The sequence below is a fragment of the Oryctolagus cuniculus genome, chromosome 21 (genome assembly GCF_051225735.1).
Source record: "Oryctolagus cuniculus isolate XC-2025 breed Fujian yellow rabbit chromosome 21, ASM5122573v1, whole genome shotgun sequence".
Lineage (NCBI taxonomy): Eukaryota > Metazoa > Chordata > Mammalia > Lagomorpha > Leporidae > Oryctolagus > Oryctolagus cuniculus.
The window spans coordinates 9063782-9088898 of NC_142887.1; the positions used below are offsets into that span (position 1 = coordinate 9063782).

Here is a 25117-nt window from a genome sequence, read left to right on the forward strand (position 1 = left end):
AGCCCCCAGAGTCACCCCAGCCCCACCCCAGAGCCCGTGGATGTTAGGGAACCCGGATGGGGGTGGGGGAGCTCAGCAGCGCCACTGGAGCAGCGGTTAGGATGCCGTCGGGGGACCGGCGCTGTGCTGCAGCGGGTGCTTCCCAGGCAAGCACCACTTGGAGTCCCAGCTGCTCCACTTCCGATCCAGCTCCCTGCCGATGCATCTGGGGAAAGCTGTGGAGGATGGCCCAAGTGTTTGGGTCCCTGCCACCCACATGGGAGACCCAAATGGAGTTTGGGGATCCTCTGCTGTAGCCATCTGGAGAGTGAACCAGTGGGTGGAAGATCTGTCTCTCCCTATTCCACCATTCAAATAAATGAATATTAAAAAAAAAAAACACACACACACAGCTGCCCCTTGGGACACTCAGAGCCCACACCCGAGTGAGCTTGAGTCCCAGCTCCACCCCCAACCCCAGCTTCCGGCTCACGCACACCCTGGAAGGCAACAGGTGATGGCTCCTGTGGTTGGCTTCCTGCCTAGTGGGAGGCCCAGATGGAGTTCCCAGCTCCTGTGTGGATCTGGCCCAGCTGGCATTTGGGGGATAAATCAGTGAATCAGGGATCTCTCGCTTGCTCACTCTTGCTGTGTGCATGTGTACCTTTTTTTTTTTTTTTTTTTTTTTTGGACAGGCAGAGTGGACAGTGAGAGAGAGACAGAGAGAAAGGTCTTCCTCTGCCGTTGGTTCACCCTCCAATGGCCGCTGCGGCTGGCGCACCGTGCTGATCCGATGGCAGGAGCCAGTACTTCTCCTGGTTTCCCATGGGGTGCAGGGCCCAAGCACTTGGGCCATCCTCCACTGCACTCCCGGGCCACAGCAGAGAGCTGGCCTGGAAGAGGAGCGACCGGGACAGAATCCGGTGCCCCAACCGGGACTAGAACCCGGTGTGCCGGCGCCGCAAGGCAGAGGATTAGCCTATTGAGCTGCAGCACCGGCCTGCATGTGTACCTTTCAAATAACACTACAATGTTCTACTTAGAAAGTGGGGTGGGGGAGTATCATCCTGGATCCCCTGAATGGGCGCAGGGTAACCACGGTCTCCAGAAGGAGGTCGGGGCACGACCACTTCGGCCTCTAGGCTGGAGGGCCGGCCACCAGCAGAGGGACACATTCAGCCTCTAGCAGCTCAAATGGCAGGAGGAGTCCCCTGGAGACCCCAAAAGGAGGCAGCCCTGCTGATACCTACTCTCTGCCAGCGAGACCCACGTCATTGAAAGCTGACCTCCAGAACGGCAGGAATGGAGGGGAGGGCTGTCTAATCCACCAGTGGGTGGGAGTGGTTGCAGCAGCCATAGGGGACTGGTAGGCCAAAGGCCCTGGTGTCCAGCTCTGCAGCTCCACGGCCAGCTGATGGCTGGGTGCTGGCCAATGATACCAGCCGAAGGCTTTCCAGAGAAGCCAGCGTTTTGCAATTAAAGGGAGCAGACATGGGAGGCAGCTCTGTCTTGTGCCCAGCCCTCCTGCCACTTCCCCCGCCCCAGAAGGCTCAGGAATGGCTGGAGGTAGGGCCAGCCACACACTGCGGACAAGGCCAGAGAGCAGAAGAGAGCAGCGGGCACTGCCACCCCGCCCTGGGAGTGCAGCCCGGGCCAGCTTCCCATGCAGTGATGCGACGGACGCTGGGCCACACCGGAGGCGGGGACGGGAAGCAGACACAGCCCTGTGGTGACGAAGGACAGCAGTCCAGGTCCAAGGCTGGCTGTGGGGGAGCCCGGGGCGGGGAGGCCCAGAGCAGCGGTGCTTGGCCAGCAGCCACAGCACAGGTGGACCCGGCAGTGCGGGGCCAACAAGTCCAGGGTACCGCAGAGCGAGCAGGATCACACAGGCATGCCACACACGGTACAGGTGGGTGCCACCCACACACAGGTGTGTGTTTATTGCATAGAATTCCTCATAGCACCTCCCCCCCCTATATTTTTATCATCCAGAAGAAAAGGAATTCATAAAGTATTTCATCGTGCTCAGTCTTAAAACATACAAACACAAACATCAGGAAGACAGACACACGTTACTGTGCTAAACCGAAAAGTACACAAAAGCTGCTAGCCAGGAACCCAGGATGCCACTGACAGGCGCTGACGTCCACGGCATCAGCACCCACACACTGGGGACCTCCTGGGCAGCTCTGTCCCCCGAGGCCGCAGCCCACAGGGCGCCCTGACAGCCCCAAGAGGGAGATGAGGCAGCCCCCAGATCTCCATGGACACACACCAGGCACCAACAGAACATTTAAAAGCATCCACGGCTGCACCCCAGGGACCCTGCTAAGGAGTGGCGTCCACTTGTGCGGCAGAGGGCAAGGCTGGAGTGTGACACAGGCTCAGAACCACGTCCTGGCTGTCACCTGTGCAAAGATGGCGCCGAGCCCTCCTGGGCTGTTCCCTTCTAAGAGTCAGTGCTCAGCGTGGGGTGGACGGGCCCTGAGGGCAAACAGGGGAGCCAGAAGCACACAGAAAGGAGAGAAACAGACCTGCACCTGCAAGGAGTGAACGTGAACAGGGCGCGCGCTCCAGCCCCGCACCTGGGCCCCTCCGGGCTGCGCCTGCTTCAGAGGCCACACCTAGTGCTGGGCCACCTGCTGTCTCTGGAGGTCACCACCTGGCCAGTGCTCGGAAGACCCAAATCCCTGTGAGATCCAACAACGAAACAGCAACGCTTCTTCTCCAAGCCCCGTGTGCGGGTGTGCGGTGGGCGGCACGCAGGCTAGGCCGACTCAGAAGTCCTGCAGCTCAGGGATGCTCCGGTACAGGTCCAGGGTGTCGGGGTTGGAGAAGGCCCCGCGATGCTCCACGGCCCTCCCCGCAATGACCTGCTTCACGGCCACCTCCACTTTCTTGCCGTTGAGTGTGTACTGCGAGGGGAGGGGAGAAAGGGGACAGAACTCTCAGCTCAGACCCACAGCCAGGCCACGCCCCCAGAGGCACACCCGCGGCCAAGTGCTCCGAGCATCCTGCTCTTCCAAGGGGCAGTGTCCTGGCCCAGGCCCAGTACCAGCTCCATCTGCATGACCCGCCCATGGTCCCCAGGTTTCCTCTTGCTGCCACTCAGGACCCTGGAACCCAGCCGGCTGGCTCACAGCCCCCAGGCCTTGGGGCAGGCCGACTGCCACACAGTTCCCAACCAGCAAAAAAGACAAAGTCTCTCTGAATTCAGAATTCTGCCCAGACACGATGGAGATCCACAATTCTTCCTAAATCCCAACAGGAAGGAAGCCACCACATCTGGCAAAAATTCCTTACCCTGAGCTTGGCTTCTGAATAGAAATGGGGGTGGGGGTATGACGGCACCAGCCCCAGAGCTCACAGGCACAGTGCAGGAGGGCCTGGCTGCCAGGCAGACAATCCCTCACTCACCAGGAGTTGACTTGCAACTCATTCAAGTGTATTAAATGTGCTTTATTTTGTTCTGAGAGGCAGAGAGAGACAGAGCCAGAGAACACGTCCACACACTGATTCACTCACAAATGCCCACAACAGCTGGAGCCACAGCCAGGAGCCAGGACTCAGTCAACATGTCCAACATGAGTGGTAGGAACCCAACCACTTGAGCCACCGTCACTACCTCCCAGGGTGTGCGTGAGCAGTGAGCGGCAGTCGGGGCCAGAGCTGGGTGTGCGTGAGCAGTGAGCTGCAGCTGCCGTCAGTAGCAGGGCTGGGAGTTGAAGCCACGCCCCCGATGCGCAGTGTGGGCTATATGCCCCGTCCATATGCGTTTTCCGCTCACAGCGAGGAGCTGGTTGGAGTGAGATGCCCCAGGCACATCCCCTAATCCTGCTTCTACACTGACAATACTGCAAGTCAGAAATGCATTCCACACACCTCGTCCAGTGCTCGGAACACGGGCATTGCCCTGAAAGGCCAGCCCACACAGGCCACCTGCAGCGACTTGCTGGGCACACAGAAGACGAGCAGTGGTTGTCCTGAGGGGGAGACGCGCCGGCTTGCAGGTGTGCGCACCGTCTCAGCGCTGTCACAGGCAACTGCACAGCAAACCGACTCGGCCAGGCTGCTTATTTCACTGTACTCGAACCCAACAGGAGGACCACCATGGCCACCGACTCAGGCCCTGGCCCCAGGAGTTGCCCAAGGCCTCTCACAACTGCTGGCAGACACTAGACTCCAGGAGGCGTGTCGTGTGTGGCACCCAGGGGCTCTGGGTGGCAGGGGTGAGTTCACAGGCCAGAAACAGCTGAGGCCACCATTAGCCATAGAGGCAGGCCACCAGTCCCCTGAGTGCCCACTGCACTGGCACTATCTCTTTTTTACCTAAGATGTAATTAAATTCATTCATTTGGGGCTGGTGCTGTGGCATAGCGAGTAAAGCCACTGCCTGCAATGCCGGCATCCCACATGGGCACCGGTTCAAGACCCGGCTGCTCCACTTCGATCCAGCTCTCTGCTGTGGCCTGGGAAAGCAGTGGAAGGTGGCCTAAGTCCTTGGGCCCCTGCACCTGCATGGGAGACCCGGAAGGAAGTTCCTGGCTCCTGGCTTCAGATCGACACAGCTCCGACCATTGCGGCAACCTGGGGAGTAAATCAGCAGACAGGAGACCTCTCTCTCTCTCTGCCTCTCCTCTCTCTGTGTAACTCTTTCAAGTAAAATAAATAAATCTTTTAAAAAATTCATTCATTTTAAGAAAATGAGTGATGTGTGAACTAATTAAGGCTCTAGGCACCACTTCCGAGGGAGCACCTGTCATTAGGCACGTGCCTCCAGCCTCTCACCAGGACGTGCAAATGTCTTATGTGCCTCACACGTGACAGAGCGTTACACAAACGCCACCAGTGCGGTCCACGGACAGATCAGCCCCACCCTCCAGCTGGTGACAAACAGGCCGGCACCATCTCCTGGGGAAGGGTAGAACCCCTAGGCTCCCATGTGGGCCTCTCTCGGAAAGGGACCTAGGGACTCAAGACAGGGGGCACTCCAGGCCCACACCTGCTCCCCACAGCCAAGTCCAAGTGCGAGTCCCAACGTGCGGCCTGGGGTCAGCGGCAGGCACAGCGGGTTCCAGACACCCCTTCCCTGGGCAGAACCCCACCGCACAGAGTCCTCATCTGTGAAGTGGGTGTGCCCACTCTGTCTGAGCACCTGCTGCTGGGCCAACAGGGGCCTCCACTCAAGACAGAGACATGAATGGCAACACAAGTCACCTCCACCAGGTTCCTGCTGCCGTGGTGAAGCCGGGAGCCAGAGGGAGCCACAGGCACCTCGGGCAGCCTCTCAGACCCTCGGGCAGAGAGCGGAGGACATCGCGTGTGAGGCACCCAGAGCAGGGCCACGGGCCACAAGTAGCAGACACAGGAGCGCCACGGCTACGTCTGCACCCGGGCCCGCGACACTCACCACGCAGCTGCCGTCTACCACCTCAGACATGAGGCCAAGGAGGCTCGGGGATGCTGAGCACTGCCCACAGCCGAGCCTCAGGGGAAGGGGCAGAGGGGCCGTCAGTCTCAGCCACTCTGCTGCCAGCTCCTGCTGATGCGCATGGGAGGCAGCAGTGGTGGCGCAGGTGCCTGTGCCCGTCACCAGGTGGGAGACCCAGACCGAGCTCCTGGCTCCTGGCTCCTGGCTCCGGCCTCCTCCAGCCCTGGCTGCCGCAGGCATCAGGGGAGTGACACGGGAAACAGAAGCTCTCTCTCTGCCTCTCTGTGTTCCCGTCTCTGCCTGTCTCTCCATCACTCTGCCTTTCACGTGGACAGAAATAAACAAACATTTGAACCAAAGGAAGAGGTGGGGCCAGGCTAAGGAACAGTGCCGTATGTGTGAAGACCCTCGCAGGAGACGCCAGGGCCAGCAGTGATGAGGGCCACCCGGCCCAGGGGTTAGCCCAGATGGGACACAGGAAAGGCCCCACCCCCGTGCATCCTCTGAGAGCCCCCAGGCCTTGCCCTGTGAGTGCTGCCAAGGCGCCTGCTCCAGGTGCAGAGGCAGCGCCCGCAGCTCCAAGTGCCGAGCGGTGCACAGGTGAGCAGGCCTGGGTGCACTGCCGGTGCTGGCATGAGGAGGCCTCCCCAAAACCACCCCTGCAAGGCTCCTGCCCCAGCACAGCCCCAGGCCCTCCCAGTGGACCCTCGCTCATCCTTTCTGACCTGGGGGGGGGCCTGTCCCCAAGAAGGTGGCCCAGGGCCATTCCACAGCCCCCTCCACGCAGAGGAGGGGCCAGCCGCCCCTCAGCTCAGCCACACGAGCAGATCCACTCCTGCATGTCCTAGAACATGGGGGTCTCAAGATCCCAGGGCACTAGAAAACCCGAGTGAGCCTCAGGGTGCCTGCACGGAGCACTGGCCTCCGGGAAGACAGGACACACCTACACAAGAGTGCTGCTGCTGTCCTGGCTCTCTCAGACAGACTGCCCACTGCACCCGAGACCCAGTGAGCCTGGGGTGACCACTCTGGCAGCAAAGCACACAAGGGTTTTTTTCCAACACAATGAAGCTCTGGTTCCTGTGAGTGCCCCAGGCAGGCAGAACCGGCTTGGGCCAGAAAACCTCAGACTGCCTTTGGGAAGACAGGAGGTATCACTCATCCACAAAGCGCCTTCTCCCCAGAGAGAGCCATGTCTCCAAGGAGAGCTCGCTCTGAAAACACAGAGCAAGGGAGGAAGAGAAAGCGCCCAGCTGTGAGGCTCTGCCCACACAGCGCCAAAACGAAAAGCAAACTAGGGACAGACACGGCAGGGGGCAGGAGAGGAAGCAGGTGTCCCAGCAGTGGGAAAGGAGAGGAGGAGCGGCCTCCAGGAGCGATGGGGTGGCATGAATACTAGGCACCCCTGTGCAGGCAGATGTACCCCCTGTACACGGCAGGTACGCCCTGGTCAGCACTCTCCCCACTCCCACCCCTGGTCAGGCTGTCTGACGACTTTCTTAAGGCAGAGAAAACGGCCCAGCATGTTCCAGGGATTAAGATTCCAGGGAGTCGCGGATTTCAGCACTGCTGCATTTCTGGTGGATTCCTCCAACTGCACCTCCCAACTCAGCCCTGCTCACGGCCAAGTCAGCTCCACTCCCGTGGTCTCGGAGGCTTCAGACGGAGCCCTCAGCAAGTCTGTGTGTTTAGATAACACACGGGCACACAGGCACACATGGGCACACACAGGCACACACAGGCACACACGGGCACACATGGGCACACACAGGCACAGCCTACTGAGGCAGTGACACCAGGTGGCACCGCTCCCGTGGTCTCCCGGAGGCTTCAGACGGAGCCCTCAGCAAGTCTGTGTGTTTAGATAACACACGGGCACACAGGCACACATGGGCACACACATGGGCACACACAGGCACACACGGGCACACATGGGCACACACAGGCACAGCCTACTGAGGCAGTGACACCAGGTGGCACCGCTCCCGTGGTCTCCCGGAGGCTTCAGACGGAGCCCTCAGCAAGTCTGTGTGTTTAGATAACACACGGGCACACACGGGCACACACAGGCACAACCGGGCACACACAGGCACACACGGGCACACATGGGCACACACAGCCACAGCCTACCGAGGCAGTGACACCAGGTGGCACCGCTCCTGTGGTCTTCCGGAGGCTTCAGATGGAGCCCTCAGCAAGTCTGTGTGTTTAGATAACACACAGGCACACACAGGCACACACGGGCACACGGGCACACATGGGCACACACAGGCACACACAGGCACACGGGCACACATGGGCACACACAGGCACAGCCTACCGAGGCAGTGACACCAGGTGGCACTGCTCCCGTGGTCTCCCGGAGGCTTCAGATGGAGCCCTCAGCAAGTCTGTGTGTCTAAATAACACACAGGCGCACGCAGGCACACACGGGCACACATGGGCACACGCAGGCACACACGGGCACACATGGGCACACACAGGCACACACAGGCACACGGGCACACATGGGCACACACAGGCACAGCCTACCGAGGCAGTGACACCAGGTGGCACTGCTCCCGTGGTCTCCCGGAGGCTTCAGATGGAGCCCTCAGCAAGTCTGTGTGTCTAAATAACACACAGGCGCACGCAGGCACACACGGGCACACGCAGGCACACACGGGCACACATGGGCACACACAGCCACAGCCTACTGAGGCAGTGACACCAGGTGGCACTGCTCCCGTGGTCTCCCGGAGGCTTCAGATGGAGCCCTCAGCAAGTCTGTGTGTTTAGATAACACACAGGCACACACAGGCACACACGGGCACACAGGCACACGGGCACACACAGGCACACACAGGCACACGGGCACACATGGGCACACACAGGCACAGCCTACCGAGGCAGTGACACCAGGTGGCACTGCTCCCGTGGTCTCCCGGAGGCTTCAGACGGAGCCCTCAGCAAGTCTGTGTGTTTAGATAACACACGGGCACACACGGGCACACACAGGCACAACCGGGCACACACAGGCACACACGGGCACACATGGGCACACACAGCCACAGCCTACCGAGGCAGTGACACCAGGTGGCACCGCTCCTGTGGTCTTCCGGAGGCTTCAGATGGAGCCCTCAGCAAGTCTGTGTGTTTAGATAACACACAGGCACACACAGGCACACACGGGCACACGGGCACACGGGCACACACAGGCACACACAGGCACACGGGCACACATGGGCACACACAGGCACAGCCTACCGAGGCAGTGACACCAGGTGGCACTGCTCCCGTGGTCTCCCGGAGGCTTCAGATGGAGCCCTCAGCAAGTCTGTGTGTCTAAATAACACACAGGCACACGCAGGCACACACGGGCACACGCAGGCACACACGGGCACACGGGCACAGCCTACCGAGGCAGCGACTTGTACCCAGGGCAAGTTAAAGCAGGCTCCCAGCTGGGACCGTGACAACCCCCCGCCCCCGCCCCCGCCCCCGCCCCGCAGCAGGAGCAGCAGTGCTCCAGCACTCTCCACGGGTCAAATTCATTCCCTCACTAATACCCCTGAGAACACAGAGAGCCACCAGGGGAGAGGCCGGCAGGGCCTGGGGGCCAGGCTGCTGACCCTCAGGGGCCCACCACTTAGCAGCAGGCTTGGGGGCAGCAAGGACGGCGGAGAGGTGGGCAGTGTTGCCAGGCAACGTGGCCCCCTCACTACGAAGCACAGGAGAGAGGCTGGGCGTGCAGGCGGGGGGTGGGAGACGGTCGTACCGGGATGCCCTGGGTCTCCAGGATGAGGCTGGGAACGTGCCGCGCCGACAGGCCCAGGCGGATGGCGTCCCGGATCCGTTTCACCAGGTCCGGCTGGAAGGTGTGGCCCGAAGCCATCTTCAGGAAGAGGATGACCCTCTCCTCGCCGTCCCTGTTGTACTGGGGCACACACAGGCTGTCCATCACCTCCTCGAAGGCTTCCACTGTGGAGAGGGTCAGGGCGCAGAGGGCCGGACTCAGGCTGGAAGCCGATGCACCTCCCAGAGCCCTCGCCGAGGGAGCTGGTGTGCAAGCAGAGACCCCATCACCGGGGAGGCGGTGGGGGGCAGGCTTCAGGAGGAGGCCCCACGTGGGCGGTGCTGGTGCAGGGAGGGGCCCAAGGCAGCATCACTCTGGGGCTCTGGCCTGGGCCCAGGTAGGAGACCCCTCCCAGGAAGGCTGGGCCTGAGTCCCTGGGCTGGTCGGGCTCTGCTGGGTGGTCACGGGGCCCAGGGGCCTGCACTGTCTGGACATGGTGTCCTGCACGGCGCTGTGGGACTGCGCTGCGCTTCTGCTTCCTCCCAGCAGAGGAGACCCAGTTCCCACCCTGAGCACACTCACCGGGAGGACTCAGGGGAACAGGGACGGGCCACATCACTCACAGCCCCGCTCTGGGCGTGGGCAGCGCTGCTCCGAGGGGGACAGGCTGGGGGACACCCACGCCCACCCAGTCATGCTCCTGCTAGGCCACTCCCCGGCACCTGAGGGAGGGAGGAAGCCCGTACCAATGTTGTAGATTTCCGAACTGCCGAACCGCACTCCGTTGGGGTTGAGCGTGCCGTCGCTGGAACAGGCGGGGTCGTGAACACCAGGCAGTGAGAAAGCCACCACCCCTCTGCCGCCCCTCCTCCCGTGCCCAGCCCCCACCCCTGCACCCACACTCCAGGGCCCAGGACTGGGGACAGCCCACAAAGTTACAGATTGAGGATGGGGTCTTCAGCCGGAGGCCCCATGTGGGCTGAGGCAGAAGTGGGAGACCCCCGATGGCCAGCACAGGGGCCCAGGATGGCTGCTCCTCGCCTGGGAGGCGCCCCCTCTGCCCTCCCGGACACCCCTGGGAGGGGCTGTGGGAAGAGAGACCTGCCCTGCAGACCCTCACCTCCGGCCCAGCATGACGATGCCCCCGGTCTTGGGGTTGATTCTGCAGTAGTCGCCGTGCGCCCAGACACCTGAGAGAAGGCAGAGGAGCTGGGTCACCCCGAGCAGCCACCTACAGACACAGGCCAGACAGCGTGGGGACGCCGGCTGGCTGGAAGGCAGACACAGGCCAGACAGCGTGGGGACGCCGGCTGGCTGGCAGGCAGATACAGGCCAGACAGCGTGGGGACGCCGGCTGGCTGGAAGGCAGACACAGGCCAGACAGCGTGGGGACGCCGGCTGGCTGGCAGGCAGACACAGGCCAGACAGCGTGGGGACGCCGGCTGGCTGGCAGGCAGACACAGGCCAAACAGTGTGGGGACACCAGCTGGCTGGTGGGGCATGGTGTGGGGCTGGAGGCGGGTATGTCGGGGCAGAAGTGAACCAGTCGTCCCTGTCTCTCCAACACCCCCTAGTGGGGGCTGCTGCTCACCCAGCTCTGCTCCATGCTGGTGGGGAGAATGACCACTCCCAGCTCGGCAGGATCAGCCCCACCAGACCCTGGAGGCCAGGGGTGCATCTGGAGAGGGGGAGACAAGCAAGGCCGACGGAAGTGAGCATCTGGGGGCAGCGGAAGGGGCTGGGTCTGAGGGGCTGGGGTCAGGTCTCAGCACAGAACACACAGCTGTGTGATGGGGCAGGGGGCTACTGCCCAGTCCCAGCTGCACTAAAGCCTCAGCCTCGTGGAGAGAGGGCCGACCAGCAGGTAAAACCAGGGCACATGATGGGCAGGGAAGAGGGAAGAACAAGACTTGGCCTTCCCTGAGCCGAGCCCACGTGGTCAGCCGGCCCCAGTGTGTGGCTGGGTCTCAGCACCGAGAGGGAGAACCCCAGTGGCGGGCAGAACCCCGCCTCTTCAACAGTTAAGAGGAAAGGGCCCTTCCCCACACCTGCCACACATGGGAGCAGCTGAGGGGCCTTGGCCCGCCACGGCCAGCTGGCCCACAGGAGGGGCAGGGTCCACGTGGCCAGAAGCAAGCACACCTGCACGGGCTCCGCAGTGACTCGGGCGTCATCTGTGGCCACCGCCACCGCAGCCCAGGGAGGGAATGCGCTGAGTGAGAGCACTGACGGCGGCGCCTCCTCGCGCCCAGGGCCTGAGACGCTGGCCTCTCCAGCACTGAGCCGCGAGAACGGCTCGGGCGTCTGCTCACCAGACGCTGGCCTCTCCAGCACTCAGCTGCGAGAACGGCTCGGGCGTCTGCTCACCAGACGCTGGCCTCTCCAGCACTGAGCTGCGAGAACGGCTCGGGCGTCTGCTCACCAGACGTCCCGGCTACAGCCATGGCCGACCCTTCGCAGAGACGAAGGCCACACCTGCCTGTTTGGAACTGTCTTCTGCAGTCATCTAAATTTATTTATCCACATCTTCCACCGACTCCCAAAACGTATCTGAGGAAGCTACTGATAAAGCTGACTTCGTGATAGGATTATTTAGAGTCAGAAACCCTGATCAAATCACTGCAACCAAGCAACGAGTTCAGCCCTGAGTTTCCTGGCAGCCAAGGCAAGAACAGAAATATGGCAGTTAAGTCGCCACTCGGAATACCCAGACCCCCTGTGAGAGCTGCCGGCTCGAGTCCCAGCTCTGCTTCTGGCCCAGCTCCCTGCTGGTGACCGCCTGGGAGGCGGCAGTGCTGCTCACGTACCTGGGCCCCTGCTACCTCCACGGGAGAACCAGATCCTGGTTTCAGCCCTGGCTGTTGTTGGCATCTGGGGTGTGAACCAACAGATGGAAGATCACTCTCCACCTGTCCATCTCTATGCCTTTCAGATAAAATGCAATCAATAAATTTTTTTAAAGATGTAACTCCTTGAATAAAAAACCCCAATACCTTCCTAGAGATGTGAAGAAAGCAAGCAAGTGCTTGGCACAAGCGACTCTGGGCAGAAGTCTGCTCAAGGCTGAGTCTCACAGCAACACCGCCAAGCGCTGCTGAAACAAGACGAGCGGGAGGCAGGAACCAGGCCTTCAAGACGGACGGCCCTGCTTTGGGGCAAGGCATCCGTCAAATGACAAAATGCGTGGGGACAGCCTGTGGGACAGGGACACGGCGGCTGCATACCCGCCTGGCACAGAAGCGCCCTTCCCCCAACGTCTCCAGGACTGGGTGGAGGCATGGCAGCCGGAGAGGAAGAGACCCGAGCCAGGCAGACATGATCCGGTCCCACGCACCCACGCACCGCCTTCACCCAGGCAAGCTGAGGCTCCCAGCGGCTCCCAGCGGCTCCCAGCGGCTCTGGGCCCCTGCGGCTGGGACCACACCAACCCCGGATGGAGGCTCTGAGCCGAGCGGGAGGGGACACTGACAGAGGCCTCTGGCAGGTGGGCCTCCCCTCCTCTAGAGGCCCTGCCGGGCAGGGTCCGGGCAGCACTGCGGGCTCACCAGCGACCCACCTGGGAACTTGGAGAAATACGCCTTCCTGTACTTGCTCCCGTTCTCGTCGTTCCAGAAGTGCGTGGGCTGGCAGGGAAGCGGCTTCGTACACACCAGCTCTCCGCTCTGTCCCCAGACTGCCCGTCCTGGGAGGGGAGAGGAGACGCTGAACCAGCACGCCGCACGCTCTTCTCCTCCACCATCACTGACCCTGCCCCGAGCCCAGCACTCCTGCCCGCACGGCTTCCCGCAGCCCGCGCTCCGGGGCTCCCAGGATGCAGTGTTTCATGACCGCCAGGTGTGATGGAGCGCACAGCGCAGCCACCCGAGCCCTGAGCGGTACCGCAGCTGCTCTGCTGTTTCTAAGCCTCACGCGGACGGCTTTCTTGCACCGACCCCCTTGTTCACATGTGGAGTGTTTCTCCCGGATGTGGGGCCCGCCCACGGGGCCTTCTCTCTGGAGCGGCTGCCCTGGGACCCTCCAGCAGCCAACGTCACAGCCCAGCACAGCACAGGCTGCAGAGGGCATGAGAGCAGGCGGGAGGGCACCCTGGCAATGGCGTGCCCGGGCGTGGCGAGCCAGAGGGCCCTCGGCCTGCACCTTCCCCAAGGCTGCAGATATTTTCTGAGAGCAGGGTAAGCGGTCCTTGGGGAGTCCCTCTCAGGGGAGGGGTTTCCCTCCCGCACAGGCCCCAGACGACAGGAAGGAAGCAGACACAGGAGCCGAGAACACCTAGGAGCACATCGCTCTCTGCACAGCAAACCAGCAAAGCCCTCTGCCCAAAATAAGAGGCACCTTCCAGAAAGGTCGCCGGCAGCATCCTTGGTGACCTGCTCGAGACCCCCGGCTCTAAGCTGGTGCCGTCACCACTGCTACCAGCTTGTCCCCTGCCTCACAGAAACAGGGCAGGCCCAACTCAATAACTGAGTCTGAACCCACGTGGTGCACACGCCACATACCAGGGGACACAGACAGGCTCGAGGCCTAAAGCCAAGGGCTCAGCCGGCAAGGGACAGGGGCCACCCTGCCGGGGCAGGGCTGCTTGGGGAAACCATCACCGCGCAAGGTGACACGTCCAAGTGCTTCCAGGTTACCCCCAGCCCCGGCACAGAGAGAAAAGCAGTCAGTGTCACCTTCTTCATCCCACGCCTCCACGGCCATGGCCAGGTTCCGGGCCTGAATCTCCCCTCTGTGCACCGGGATGGAGGAATTCTGGCCCATGAAGCAGGAGATGATGTCGGTGCCACCTGCAAGCAACAGCAGAGGGAAATTCACATTCAGAGAATTCATTCAGAGACCGAGATAAACCGCTCGCTCATCAGCAAAGAGCAAAGAAGAACCCAGAAGGGCAGTGCTGACCCCTCCCAGACAGACCCGCGGTCTGCGCCCAGCTGGAGCTGCTGCTCGGGGAGACGTGGGCACAGACTCGGAAGCAGATCGGCTTTCTGACCGCGTCTTCTCCAGAGGACCGCATCAAGCCCTCTTTCCCTTGTGTGCCCTGAACTGGTTCCCACGAACGCCAATTATTTCCCACAACACGACTTCATGTTAAGAAAACAGTTCCAGGGCCAGTGCTGTGGCACAGCAGGAGAAGCCACCTCCTGCAGTGTCGGCATCCCATATGGGCACCAGTTCTAGTCCCAGCTGCTCCTCTTCCGATCCAGCTCTCTGCTACAGCCTGGGAAAGCAGTAGAGGATGGCCCAAGTCGTTGGGCTCCTGTGCCCACGTGGGAGACCTGGAAGAAGCTCCTGGCTCCTGGCTTCAGATCAGCTCAGCTCCAGCCATTAAGGCCATCTGAAGAGTGAACCAGTGGATAGAAGACCTTTGTCTCTCTCTCCCTCTCTGCCTCTGCCTCTCTGCTATTATGTTTTTCAAATAAATAAGAAAAGAAAGAACATGGTTCTGAGAAACCATGACTTGTCGTGCACACACAACACGCACGCACGCACACACACACATCCACGCCCTTTCCAATGAACAAAAAGGACCCTCTGATCCTGCAACTGCTTCTCTTCACTCACACATCACAACCACCTTTTCATGTCAGTAATTACGTCTCCCTCCAAACCAGTGCTCTCCTCGTGACTTGTGATGGCACACAAAGGAAGGGTGTCCCTGAACGCCATTCACCCTGGCACCAACGTCAACAGCGTGGCAGCGGCGGTCCCCACGCATCCGTCCTCACAGCGTGCCGAGGGTGCATCCGTGGAGCCTGCTGTGTGCTAACACTGAAGCCCCTGCGCGGTCCCTCCCAGTGAGCAGTGAAACCTCGGGTCTCCGGGGCGCACATCCCCACCAAGGGGGTTCAGGCTGACACTTGGCCTTCCCAACTCAGCTGCCCTGGCCGGCGAACTGGCTGGCCGGGGCCTGAAGCCTCGCTCTGGCACTTAACAGTGAGGCAGATATGGGAAGCTGCCTTGCATTGCTAGATTTCATTTTCTCTTTTGTGAAATAATCCAAGTGGAATCTGCCAGCAGGAGCTGTTTTCGGAAGCTGGGGTTCCAATTGCTGAGACGCGTGTGCTGCCCCCGGAGCAGGGGCCGCAGCAACCAGGCAGGACGTCACTGCCTGGGCGTGAAACCAAGTGCAGGGACTCGCTTGGCCAGAGGGTCTGCTCACTTACAGGGGGCCCCAGAGGGGTCAGGAGGCAGGGGTGGCCTCTCCTCACACCTTCAAACTTGCTCCGAACCCCGTCTGCCACCCCACACCCCCGCAGCCCCGCGGGAGCCGCACCTGAGATGGAGCCCAGGAGGACGCTGCTCTTGATGCACCTGTAGACGTAGTCGTAGCTCTGCGCCTTCAGCGGGGAGCCGGTGGACAGGATGGTGCGCAGAGTCTGCAGGCTGTGGGTCTCCACTGGGGCGGAGAAACACAGAGATAGAAACCACGGCTGGCACACGGGCGCCCACCCCCTGCCAGTACCTCGGGGGCAGGAACTCCAAGAGCACTCACCTGGCTTCATGTCTTTCTCTTCGAGTACCGACAGCCACTTGGCACCTGTTCCCAGGATGGTGATGCTAAAGGCACAGGCAGGAAGGAGAACGAGGGACTCAGGGCTCCGGCGGGTGCACACAAAGCCGTCTGCAACTGGCGACTCACATGGCAGCTTGCACCCTCAAGGCTTGGCGTTGCCCTGGGGCGAACCCGACTTCCTCCTTACCTGAGCTTACGTCCCTGCACCTGCGTCTACTCACAGGGCACGGCACGTTCCCACCCTGACGCCACCGCAGAGCGGGCGCCCGGGCGCCCTCCACCCTCCGCTGTACTTATTTCAAACCACCGTGCGCACTGGGAGCGTCCCCTTCCCATCTGCAGAGTATTCTGTCTCAGGGGACCACAGGGCCATGAAATCAACACCCCTGGAATTCTGACCTCACGCATTTCCAACGAAGCGGAGAGGGCTGCTACTCGGCTTCACAGGCCCCCCGCCCGAGGGAGAAGTCTCCACCGGCCGCGGCCGGCGCAGCACCCCAGGATCCATGGTGCTGAGTGTCGACATTAACCCGTCAGCAAAGCACAGCGACATAGGTGCTCCTGAAGGTGACAACGGTGGGGGTCGAGGCTGCCCCTCCTTCCCTATTCTCAGTTTCCAGGCGCCAGGGAGGTACCAGCTCCTCACGGTTCCCTCCCAAGTTAACAGGAGGTTAAGAGGGTTGGCTGGGGACAGCAGGGCTCCCCCAGCACCACGGGCCCCCATCTGCCCTCTGTGAATGCACCTGCGTGGTCAGCCTCCACCAGACTCAACTCCACTCCTGAGCACACAGAACCCCCCAACCCGGCTCCAGGGGCCCCCTCTCTCCTCGGCGTGGGCTTCCTGGTCACAGGAGCGAGTGTACAGGCAGTGGGACTCTGCACTGGCTGGTGCTGGGTCCCCACACAGTGGCTCCTGACCCGGGGTTTCGCTCCCCAAGGTTTGTCAATCGCAGTCAACCGCAGTCCAGAAACGTCATCTGCCACGTTCACCATGCTCGTCGAGCTCACAGCCCGTTGTCGGCGTAACCAGCCTATTTTACTGAGTTCTGCTCTTACTAGCTGTGTCCCTCTCTTACTGCGTCCGGCCTATGACAGCACCGTCGGCAGTGCGTACACACTACCCTGGGCCAGGCATCCACTGGGGCCTCAGGGAGCAGCCTGGGAGTGCAGGACACTCGAGATACAGGTGCAGCCTGTGCCGCCACGCAAGGGAGGGACACGCTCAGCCCTGGCAGATGCTACACGGTGCGTCTTAACTGTACGGTTTTTACAGAGATAAATACACAGAGGAGAAATCTGGACCAGCAGAGAAGTCGCCCAAGAGGACGTCTGTGTCCAGTATCAGAGGGCCTGGTCCCTCTGGTGCCAGCTCCAGGCTCCAGCCTCGTGCTGATGCACCCCCGAGGGCAGCAGGGGATGGCTCAAGTGACTGGGCTCCTCCCACCCACAGGGACACCCGGAGCAAGCCCCTGGGTCCCGGTCCCAGCCATCCTGGGCATCCGAGCAGTGAACCAGGGGATGGGAACGAGCGAGCGAGCTCTAATAGATAACTCTAATAAACAAACACTTAGAATAAACGAGTAAATAACATTTTCTAAATAAATTTCTAGAAGGAAGGAACCAAAATCCTGTGCCGTCTCCTGATGCCGCTCCAACCCCCCGGAGCTTGCTCTGCCCCACAGCAGCGCCCACCCCAGCCTCTCGGGCAGACCCCGTGTCTCAGACGACCTCTCGGGCAGACCCCGTGTCTCAGACGACCTCTCCCCGTGTCTCAGACGACCTCTCAGGCGGACTCCGTGTCTCAGACCTCTCATGGACCCTGTGTCTCAGACGACCTCTCATGGACCCCGTGTCTCAGACGACCTCTCCCCGTGTCTCAGACGACCTCTCGGGCGGACCCCGTGTCTCAGACAACCTCTCATGGACCCCGTGTCTCAGACGACCTCTCCCCGTGTCTCAGACGACCTCTCGGGCGGACCCCGTGTCTCAGACAACCTCTCATGGACCCCGTGTCTCAGACGACCTCTCATGGACCCCGTGTCTCAGACGACCTCTCCCCGTGTCTCAGACGACCTCTCGGGCGGACCCCGTGTCTCAGACAACCTCTCATGGACCCCGTGTCTCAGACGACCTCTCATGGACCCTGTGTCTCAGACGACCTCTCATGGACCCCGTGTCTCAGACGACCTCTCCCCGTGTCTCAGACGACCTCTCGGGCGGACCCCGTGTCTCAGACAACCTCTCATGGACCCCGTGTCTCAGACGACCTCTCATGGACCCCGTGTCTCAGACGACCTCTCCCCGTGTCTCAGACAACCTCTCATGGACCCCGTGTCTCAGACGACCTCTCATGGACCCCGTGTCTCAGACGACCTCTCCCCGTGTCTCAGACGACCTCTCGGGCGGACCCCGTGTCTCAGACAACCTCTCATGGACCCCGTGTCTCAGACGACCTCTCATGGACCCCGTGTCTCAGACGACCTCTCCCCGTGTCTCAGACGACCTCTCGGGCGGACCCCGTGTCTCAGACAACCTCTCATGGACCCCGTGTCTCAGACGACCTCTCATGGACCCCGTGTCTCAGACGACCTCTCATGGACCCCGTGTCTCAGACGACCTCTCATGGATCCCATGTCTCAGACGACCTCTTGGGTGGATCCCATGTCTCAGACGACCTCTCGGTCGGACCCGTGTCTCAGGTTCTGCCCACCACCACCCAGCCCCCGCAGGGACTTGGAGAACGGACAGCCCCTGGCGGCTCGGCCTAGTGAGCCAGCTCCGTGGCGCCGAGGGGCAGCACAGCGGGTACCTACCCTATGCTGTCCACCAGGTCCCAGAGCACGCTGGGCGTCGGGACCAGCGGGGAGCCGTCGTACAGCACCACAGAGGCCCCTGTGGCGAGAGCCGACACCATCCAGTTCCACATCATCCAGCCAACCTGCAACAGGGAGCGCAGCTGGAACAGAGCCCACAGCTCCGCCGGCGGCCGGCTTCCCGGGAAAACCACCGAAACCAAGCCGAGGGCGGCGGTGACCCGAGCTCAGACACATGCCTGACCCGCAGCGCCTCAGCAGGGGCGGACACGCACGCGTGAGGCCATGTCCAGGAACCTCTGCTGTGGGCCTGCTGGTGACAAGAGCCTGAAAACAACACAGACACTGCAAACATGAGGTCATGTGACACGTGCACGCCATCAACACCACACACACGTGGTATACACATGATGACACTACACGTGTGCAGTACACACACACCGACACCACACCACACACACAGGACACACACACCACCGACACCACACACACCTGGTACATACTTGCCAACACCATACACGTGTGGTACACACATGCTGACACCACACTACACACATGGGACACACGTGCCACCAACACCACACATGCATGGTACACACTCGGCAACACCACACATGTGTGGTACACACTCGCTGACACCACACACACAAGACACAGATGCCACCAACATCACACATACAAGATACACACATCAACACCACACACTCATGGTACACACTCACCAACACCACACATACAAGACACACACGGCACCGACACCACACACGCATGGTACACACTCGCCATCACCACACATAGGTGGTGTGCACATGCCAGGAACACATGCTCTGTGGGAACTAACCCACATACACCTCTGAGGACAGCACGGGCCCGCAGCAGGCACTCAGCAGGTCTGGGCTGATAGGGATCGGTCCCCAAGGCCCATCGCTGGCCAGACAACAAACAGGGCAGAGCAGCGCCACCTGCCGGTCCACAGCTCAGGGCAGAGCCGTGAACACGCACCCAGGAAGTCACCAGCCTTTCCCCACATGTGCTATTAATGCTGCTTAAAGTTTCACCATATGCAAGTAGACTTAAACTTTCATTTTAATTTTAAATTTCTTAATTTAAAAATGTTTTTAAAACTAAAAAGGTGGTACCACCCACTGACAACCATCCCCTCTCCCCAGGGAGAGTCTGTGGGTGGTTCTGGGAAGAAGCAAAGCCGATGAGACGGGCAGGAGGCGGTGTCAGCCGGAATCTGCCCTGGGGGGCAACGGCAGCACCCCCCATGGAACCCAGCACGGCAGGAAAGGCTGCGGCACAGGGCCTGGACGTCCTGGGGCTCAGCCACTCCCTCGAGGGAGGGCTCCGGGAGGGGGAGGGGCAGCAGGGAGGACATGCCCTGTGCAGGTCCCGTGCACCCCGGGGAAGAGCCCGGTCAGGAGCTCGCAGAACGCAGACTCTAAGTGTGACACATGTGGCCCCGTGCAGGACCTCAGGTGCCCACAGACCACACAAACCCAGTGTCCAGGCTGGGTGTCTCGCCCATGGTTGATGCCAACATCTAGTATTGGAGCATCTGGGTTCAGCTGCCAGCCCCATTCCTGACTCCAGCTTCCTGCAGACCTGGGGAGGCAGCAGGGACGGCCCAGCCCATACTAACCTCAGCCACGGTGGGCTTTCAGGGAGTGAACCAGCGCAGGGAGATCTTCTTAAAAAGCTGGTTCACTCATTCATCCCTTTGAAAGGCAGAGTGACAAAGGGAGAGAGAGAGACATCTTCCATCCCCTGGCTCACTCCCAGATGCTGCAATGGCCAGGGCTGGGCCAGGCCACAGCCAGGAGCCCAGAACTCTATCCAGGTCTCCTACAAGGGTGGCAGGGCCCCAAGGACTCGGGCCATCATCTCCTCCCTTTCCAATGCACCAGCAGGAAGCTGGACCGGAAGCGGAGCAGCCGGGACTGGAACCAGCGCTCCAACATGGGATGCTGGCATCGCAAGCAGCAGCTTACCACTGCACCACAACTCTCACCCCGGGTCTCTCTCCACCAATCAGTTTACACCCACTGTTCTCTCTTCCCGAACCCCTCAAATAAACCAATCAATGGAAATGTAAAAATCACCAAGCCCCTATCCCTGAGGACCAGCCAAGGACACTGGCAGTCTCACCGCGGCCAGGCTGCACGGTCTGCGGAACAGGCTTCAGCATCCACCTCCAAGATGGCAACAGGAGCCCCGGGCAGCACAGTCACCCAAGACCCAGCCTGGGGCCAGGGCGCTGGCGACAGCCTCACCCAGGCTGCTCCCTCGAGGGAGGGCTCCGGGAGGGGGAGGGGCAGCAGGGAGGACATGCCCTGTGCAGGTCCCGTGCACCCCGGGGAAGAGCCCGGTCAGGAGCTCGCAGAACGCAGACTCTAAGTGTGACACATGTGGCCCCATGCAGGACCTCAGGCGCCCACAGACCACACAAACCCAGTGTGGGTCAGAGGCAGGCGGGCTCCACGGAGCCGTGGCAGGGTGCTTCCAGAAGAAGAGAAGCACCTTCATGCAACACCCCTGCGAGCTGCCTCTGGCACAAAGCCCAGCCGAGTCCCAGGGCGCGTCCCGGGCTGCATGCAGGACCCTCGGCAGCCCAGTGATGACACTGTGCACACGTGACCAAGCTGAGCTTCCTGCTCGGATGGCTTCTGAGAAGGGATGCAGCACACCAAGGGCCCAGCTTCCGGCAGTGCCCGCACCAATGCTCCACCCACAGGGAAGGGGGCGGGGGCACAGGGCACGTCCCTGCACCTGGAAGACCCAAGTCGCTTGGCTCATGCTGCCCAGCTCACAGCCGGGTACAGAGAGTGGCGCGGCCTCCCCATGGCCCCACGTCAGGAGCAGACCTGGGTCTGCATGGGCTCCAGGGCTGCCACAGGGCACAGCCAGGACCCCAGGCATCAGGCGTCAATCACCCAGGGCATGGTTGCCATAGAAACTCGGCACAGAAGCACCATCTGGGAAAGGCAGTGCTGGAATGGCCTGACGTTTGTGGTTTTGGGAAAAAGCCAATTTTGAGTTCTCCTCCGTGGGTAAAACACACTTCCTCTAACCTGACCTATGCGCTGGCCTTCCGGTGTTCCAAGGACAGGAAGCCACCAGCGCCCCACACTGAAGCAGCCCACAGGCACACTCCACGCTGCAGCCTGGCAAGGCCTCCGCCACCTGTTGTCCCACCAGGCCGGGGCAAGGGCTGGGGCACTCACCGTGGTGTAGTAGAGGAGGACATCGCCACTCGTCATGTCGCCGTGAAGCATGTGTTCCTTCAGGTGCTGGATGAGGGTGCCCTGCAGGACACAGTGAGCGCCCCGTGAGCCCAGCACATGCCACATCGCCCGGGATGAAGCACCCACAAATCTTTCCCAGGAGGCAGACGGCAGGGGACCCAGGGTGTGATGGCCATCTCCCATGCCCTCTGCCACCTGACCCCAGCATCGCCCATGACTCTGCCTCCCAACAGCTCTCGAGGCCCGCGCCCCCTCGAGCACCACAGGGACCCACCAGCTCAGGCAGGAGAGCAGAAACCCTTACTGAGAGGACGGAGGTGCCAGCCTCGCCCCAGGCCACGGGCTCCCCCTGCTGTGGGCAGGGAAAGGTGCGGGGTGGAGGACTAGAGCTCAGGGCCCTTCTGCAGATCTTGGATCAGAATTCAGGGAACCTCAGTCCAGGGGACGAGATTTTTCATGCAACCAAAACGCCTCCTCAGGCCCGTCCCACCTCCCACAGCACTTTCCATTACCTGACAGGCATCGTATAGCCGGGTGCCCAGCTCCAAAGCACACACTACGGGAAGCCTTCCTCGCTCCCTGCCCCACACACAGGCCCTGGAGGCACCTGAGCATACGCCCCAGCTGCGCCTGCGCCTGCGCCTGCGCCTGCACGTGGGGACGGACGCTGGGTCTCCTCGCCCGCTGCTCCGGACCCTGCCTTTCCCACTGCAAGCTCTCCCTGGCACGAGGAGCTCGCCCCTGGGGCTTCGCGGTCACAGTCTTGCACCGCCCAGAGCCTGCTGGTTCTGCAGGGGCTCACGGGAGCAAGGGAAGCTCCCCATCACCAGGCTCGGTCCACCCAGAGCCAGCGGCCCCGGGTACCAGTCAGATCACACTCTAGGCCTCAGCTTTCCTATCTTGCTCAAGACCCTGGGGACACTGGGCCCGCAATGCGCAGCCACAGCAGTGCCCTTCCCTGTGGTCCACAGTGTGAGCGGCTGGCTCAGGGCAAAGGTGCACTTGGTGGGCTGGAAACTATCACGCTGCCAAGGTCCATGCATTAACGCAGTCTTTACGATCCCATTGCCCACAGAAGCTTTCTTGAAAGCCAGGACGAGAGGATGCTCTTAAGAGCCCAGGTCCCATCCGCCAGATGCCCCAGCTAAGAGCCAGACCTCTTGACCCAGAGGCCGTCAGAATGCCACATGGCACCCCAGCACCACGCAGCCCATGGGCCGCCCCAGACCCTGCCCTCCGCTGGGTGGCCCAGGCCTTTCCTCCTGGGGCCTGAGGCTGCCTTAAGGCCCTGAGGGCAGAGCCTGGGCGCCCCCCATGCAGGTTGATGGACAGCCACCACACCGGGCCATGCCAGCTTCCACACAAAGTCCTAGGACACACACTGTCCTCACGCAGGGTGGGTTGATGGCCACTGGATCATTCCATGGTAAATCCACTTAAAGGACAGAAACTCTAATTATATTCGCACCCCTGGCCCGTGGCAAACATCTGTCTCATTTCCTTTTCCAGGTAAAATTAGTTTTATGTATTTGTTTATTATTTGGGAAGCAGCGAGAGAGCTCACATCCGCCAAGGCCCACCATGGCCCACCACGGCCAAGACTGGACCAGGCTGAAGCTGAATGCCAAAGTAATCCAGGCCTCCCATGTGGGCGGCAGGGACCCAGGTACCTGGGCCCTCTCCACTGCCCCGGGTCTGCATTAGCAGGGAGCTAGAGGCAGGAGCCAGAGGAGGGAATCCAACCCAGGTGCTCCAAATCCGATGCAAACCTGGGTCTCAGCCACAAGGCCTAAGGCCGGCGGAGAAGCAAGCTCTCATCCCAGGCTGAATCTTCACACAGGTGGCCAGTGACAAGCACAGCTCACACAAACCCACGAGCCTTCAGAACCCTCGCTCACGCAGACACCAAGAGCAAACGCGGCTTTGCTTCCCTCTGAGCCTTGGTGATGCAACCAGCAGCTTTGCCCTCTCTGTACACAGGGCCCTAACCTGCACTCCCCTCCCTGCACACAGCGTCCTCACCTGCTCACTCCTCTCTCTCTGCACACAGGGTCCTCACCTGCTCACTCCTCTCTCTCTCTCTCTCTCTGCACACAGCGTCCTCACCTGCTCACTCCTCTCTCTCTCTCTGCACACAGGGTCCTCACCTACTCACTTTCTCTCTCTCTCTCTCTCTGCACACAGGGTCCTCACCTGCTCACTCCTCTCTCTCTCTCTCTGCACACAGGGTCCTCACCTGCTCACTTTCTCTCTCTCTCTCTCTGCACACAGGATCCTCACCTGCTCACTTTCTCTCTCTCTCTCTGCACACAGGGTCCTCACCTACTCACTCCTCTCTCTCTCTCTCTGCACACAGGGTCCTCACCTACTCACTTTCTCTCTCTCTCTCTGCACACAGGGTCCTCACCTGCTCACTCCTCTCTCTCTCTCTCTCTGCACACAGGGTCCTCACCTGCTCACTTTCTCTCTCTCTCTCTGCACACAGGGTCCTCACCTACTCACTCCTCTCTCTCTCTCTGCACACAGGGTCCTCACCTTCTCTCTCTCTCTCTCTCTCTCTGCACACAGCGTCCTCACCTACTCACTCCTCTCTCTCTCTCTGCACACAGGGTCCTCACCTGCTCACTTTCTCTCTCTCTCTCTCTGCACACAGGGTCCTCACCTGCTCACTTTCTCTCTCTCTCTCTCTGCACACAGGGTCCTCACCTACTCACTCCTCTCTCTCTCTCTGCACACAGGGTCCTCACCTACTCTCTCTCTCTCTCTGCACACAGCGTCCTCACCTACTCACTCCTCTCTCTCTCTCTGCACACAGGGTCCTCACCTACTCTCTCTCTCTCTCTCTCTCTCTGCACACAGGGTCCTCACCTTCTCTCTCTCTCTCTCTCTCTCTCTCTCTCTCTCCTCACCTACTCTCTCTCTCTCTCTCTCTCTGCACACAGGGTCCTCACCTTCTCTCTCTCTCTCTCTCTCTCTGCACAAGGGTCCCCACCTGTGCTCCTTCTCTGGCGCCGGGGAAGCTCTTTTGTCAGGGATCCTGTGGATTCTCCTCCCCTTACAAGCTAAGCACCTGAGGCAGGGGCTGGGCCGTTAGATAAGGAGAGAGCCAGGCAGGAACCAGGTGAGAAGTGCAGATCTGGGGGAGGATTGAACCTGAGACAGAAAGAAGCTTTGGCACCCAGTCCAGGGACAGACTGGGATCCGAGGCGGTAGAGCGATAGGAGGCGTGAAGTGCCACACTTTACTCTGTGCCCAGCTTTACTCAGATAGGTGCCCCGTCCCATCACCGAGGAGGACGTGCTGTCACCTCCCTGCCATTCAAAGGTTCAAGCAGGCCTGAAAGCCACATAACCCAGGCAA

The 25117-nt window shown here is 61.0% G+C and overlaps 1 protein-coding gene across 4 annotated transcripts in view; it reads right to left on the bottom strand.

Moving 5' to 3' along the window:
* Window positions 1–1883: 1883 nt before the first annotated feature.
* Window positions 1884–25117, bottom strand: part of AACS (acetoacetyl-CoA synthetase) — a 43665-nt gene continuing 20431 nt past the window's right edge. The window contains exons 1-11 of one of the 4 annotated variants that reach the window (XM_089323231.1): window positions 24750–24910; window positions 21737–21817; window positions 18510–18634; window positions 15676–15740; window positions 15457–15579; window positions 13856–13969; window positions 12742–12867; window positions 10306–10375; window positions 9932–9990; window positions 9168–9370; window positions 1884–2894 (exon numbers count right to left, since the gene is read on the bottom strand). In XM_089323231.1, coding sequence (XP_089179357.1) covers window positions 2757–2894; window positions 9168–9370; window positions 9932–9990; window positions 10306–10375; window positions 12742–12867; window positions 13856–13969; window positions 15457–15579; window positions 15676–15740; window positions 18510–18634; window positions 21737–21787 — 1074 coding nt within the window. In that variant the 5' untranslated portion in view covers window positions 21788–21817; window positions 24750–24910 and the 3' untranslated portion in view covers window positions 1884–2756. Of the gene's footprint in view, window positions 2895–9167; window positions 9371–9931; window positions 9991–10305; window positions 10376–12741; window positions 12868–13855; window positions 13970–15456; window positions 15580–15675; window positions 15741–18509; window positions 18635–21736; window positions 21818–24749; window positions 24911–25117 lie in introns of those variants that run through there. The other 3 variants (XM_051838785.3, XM_070065724.2, XM_070065725.2) reach the window with 3 other exon arrangements.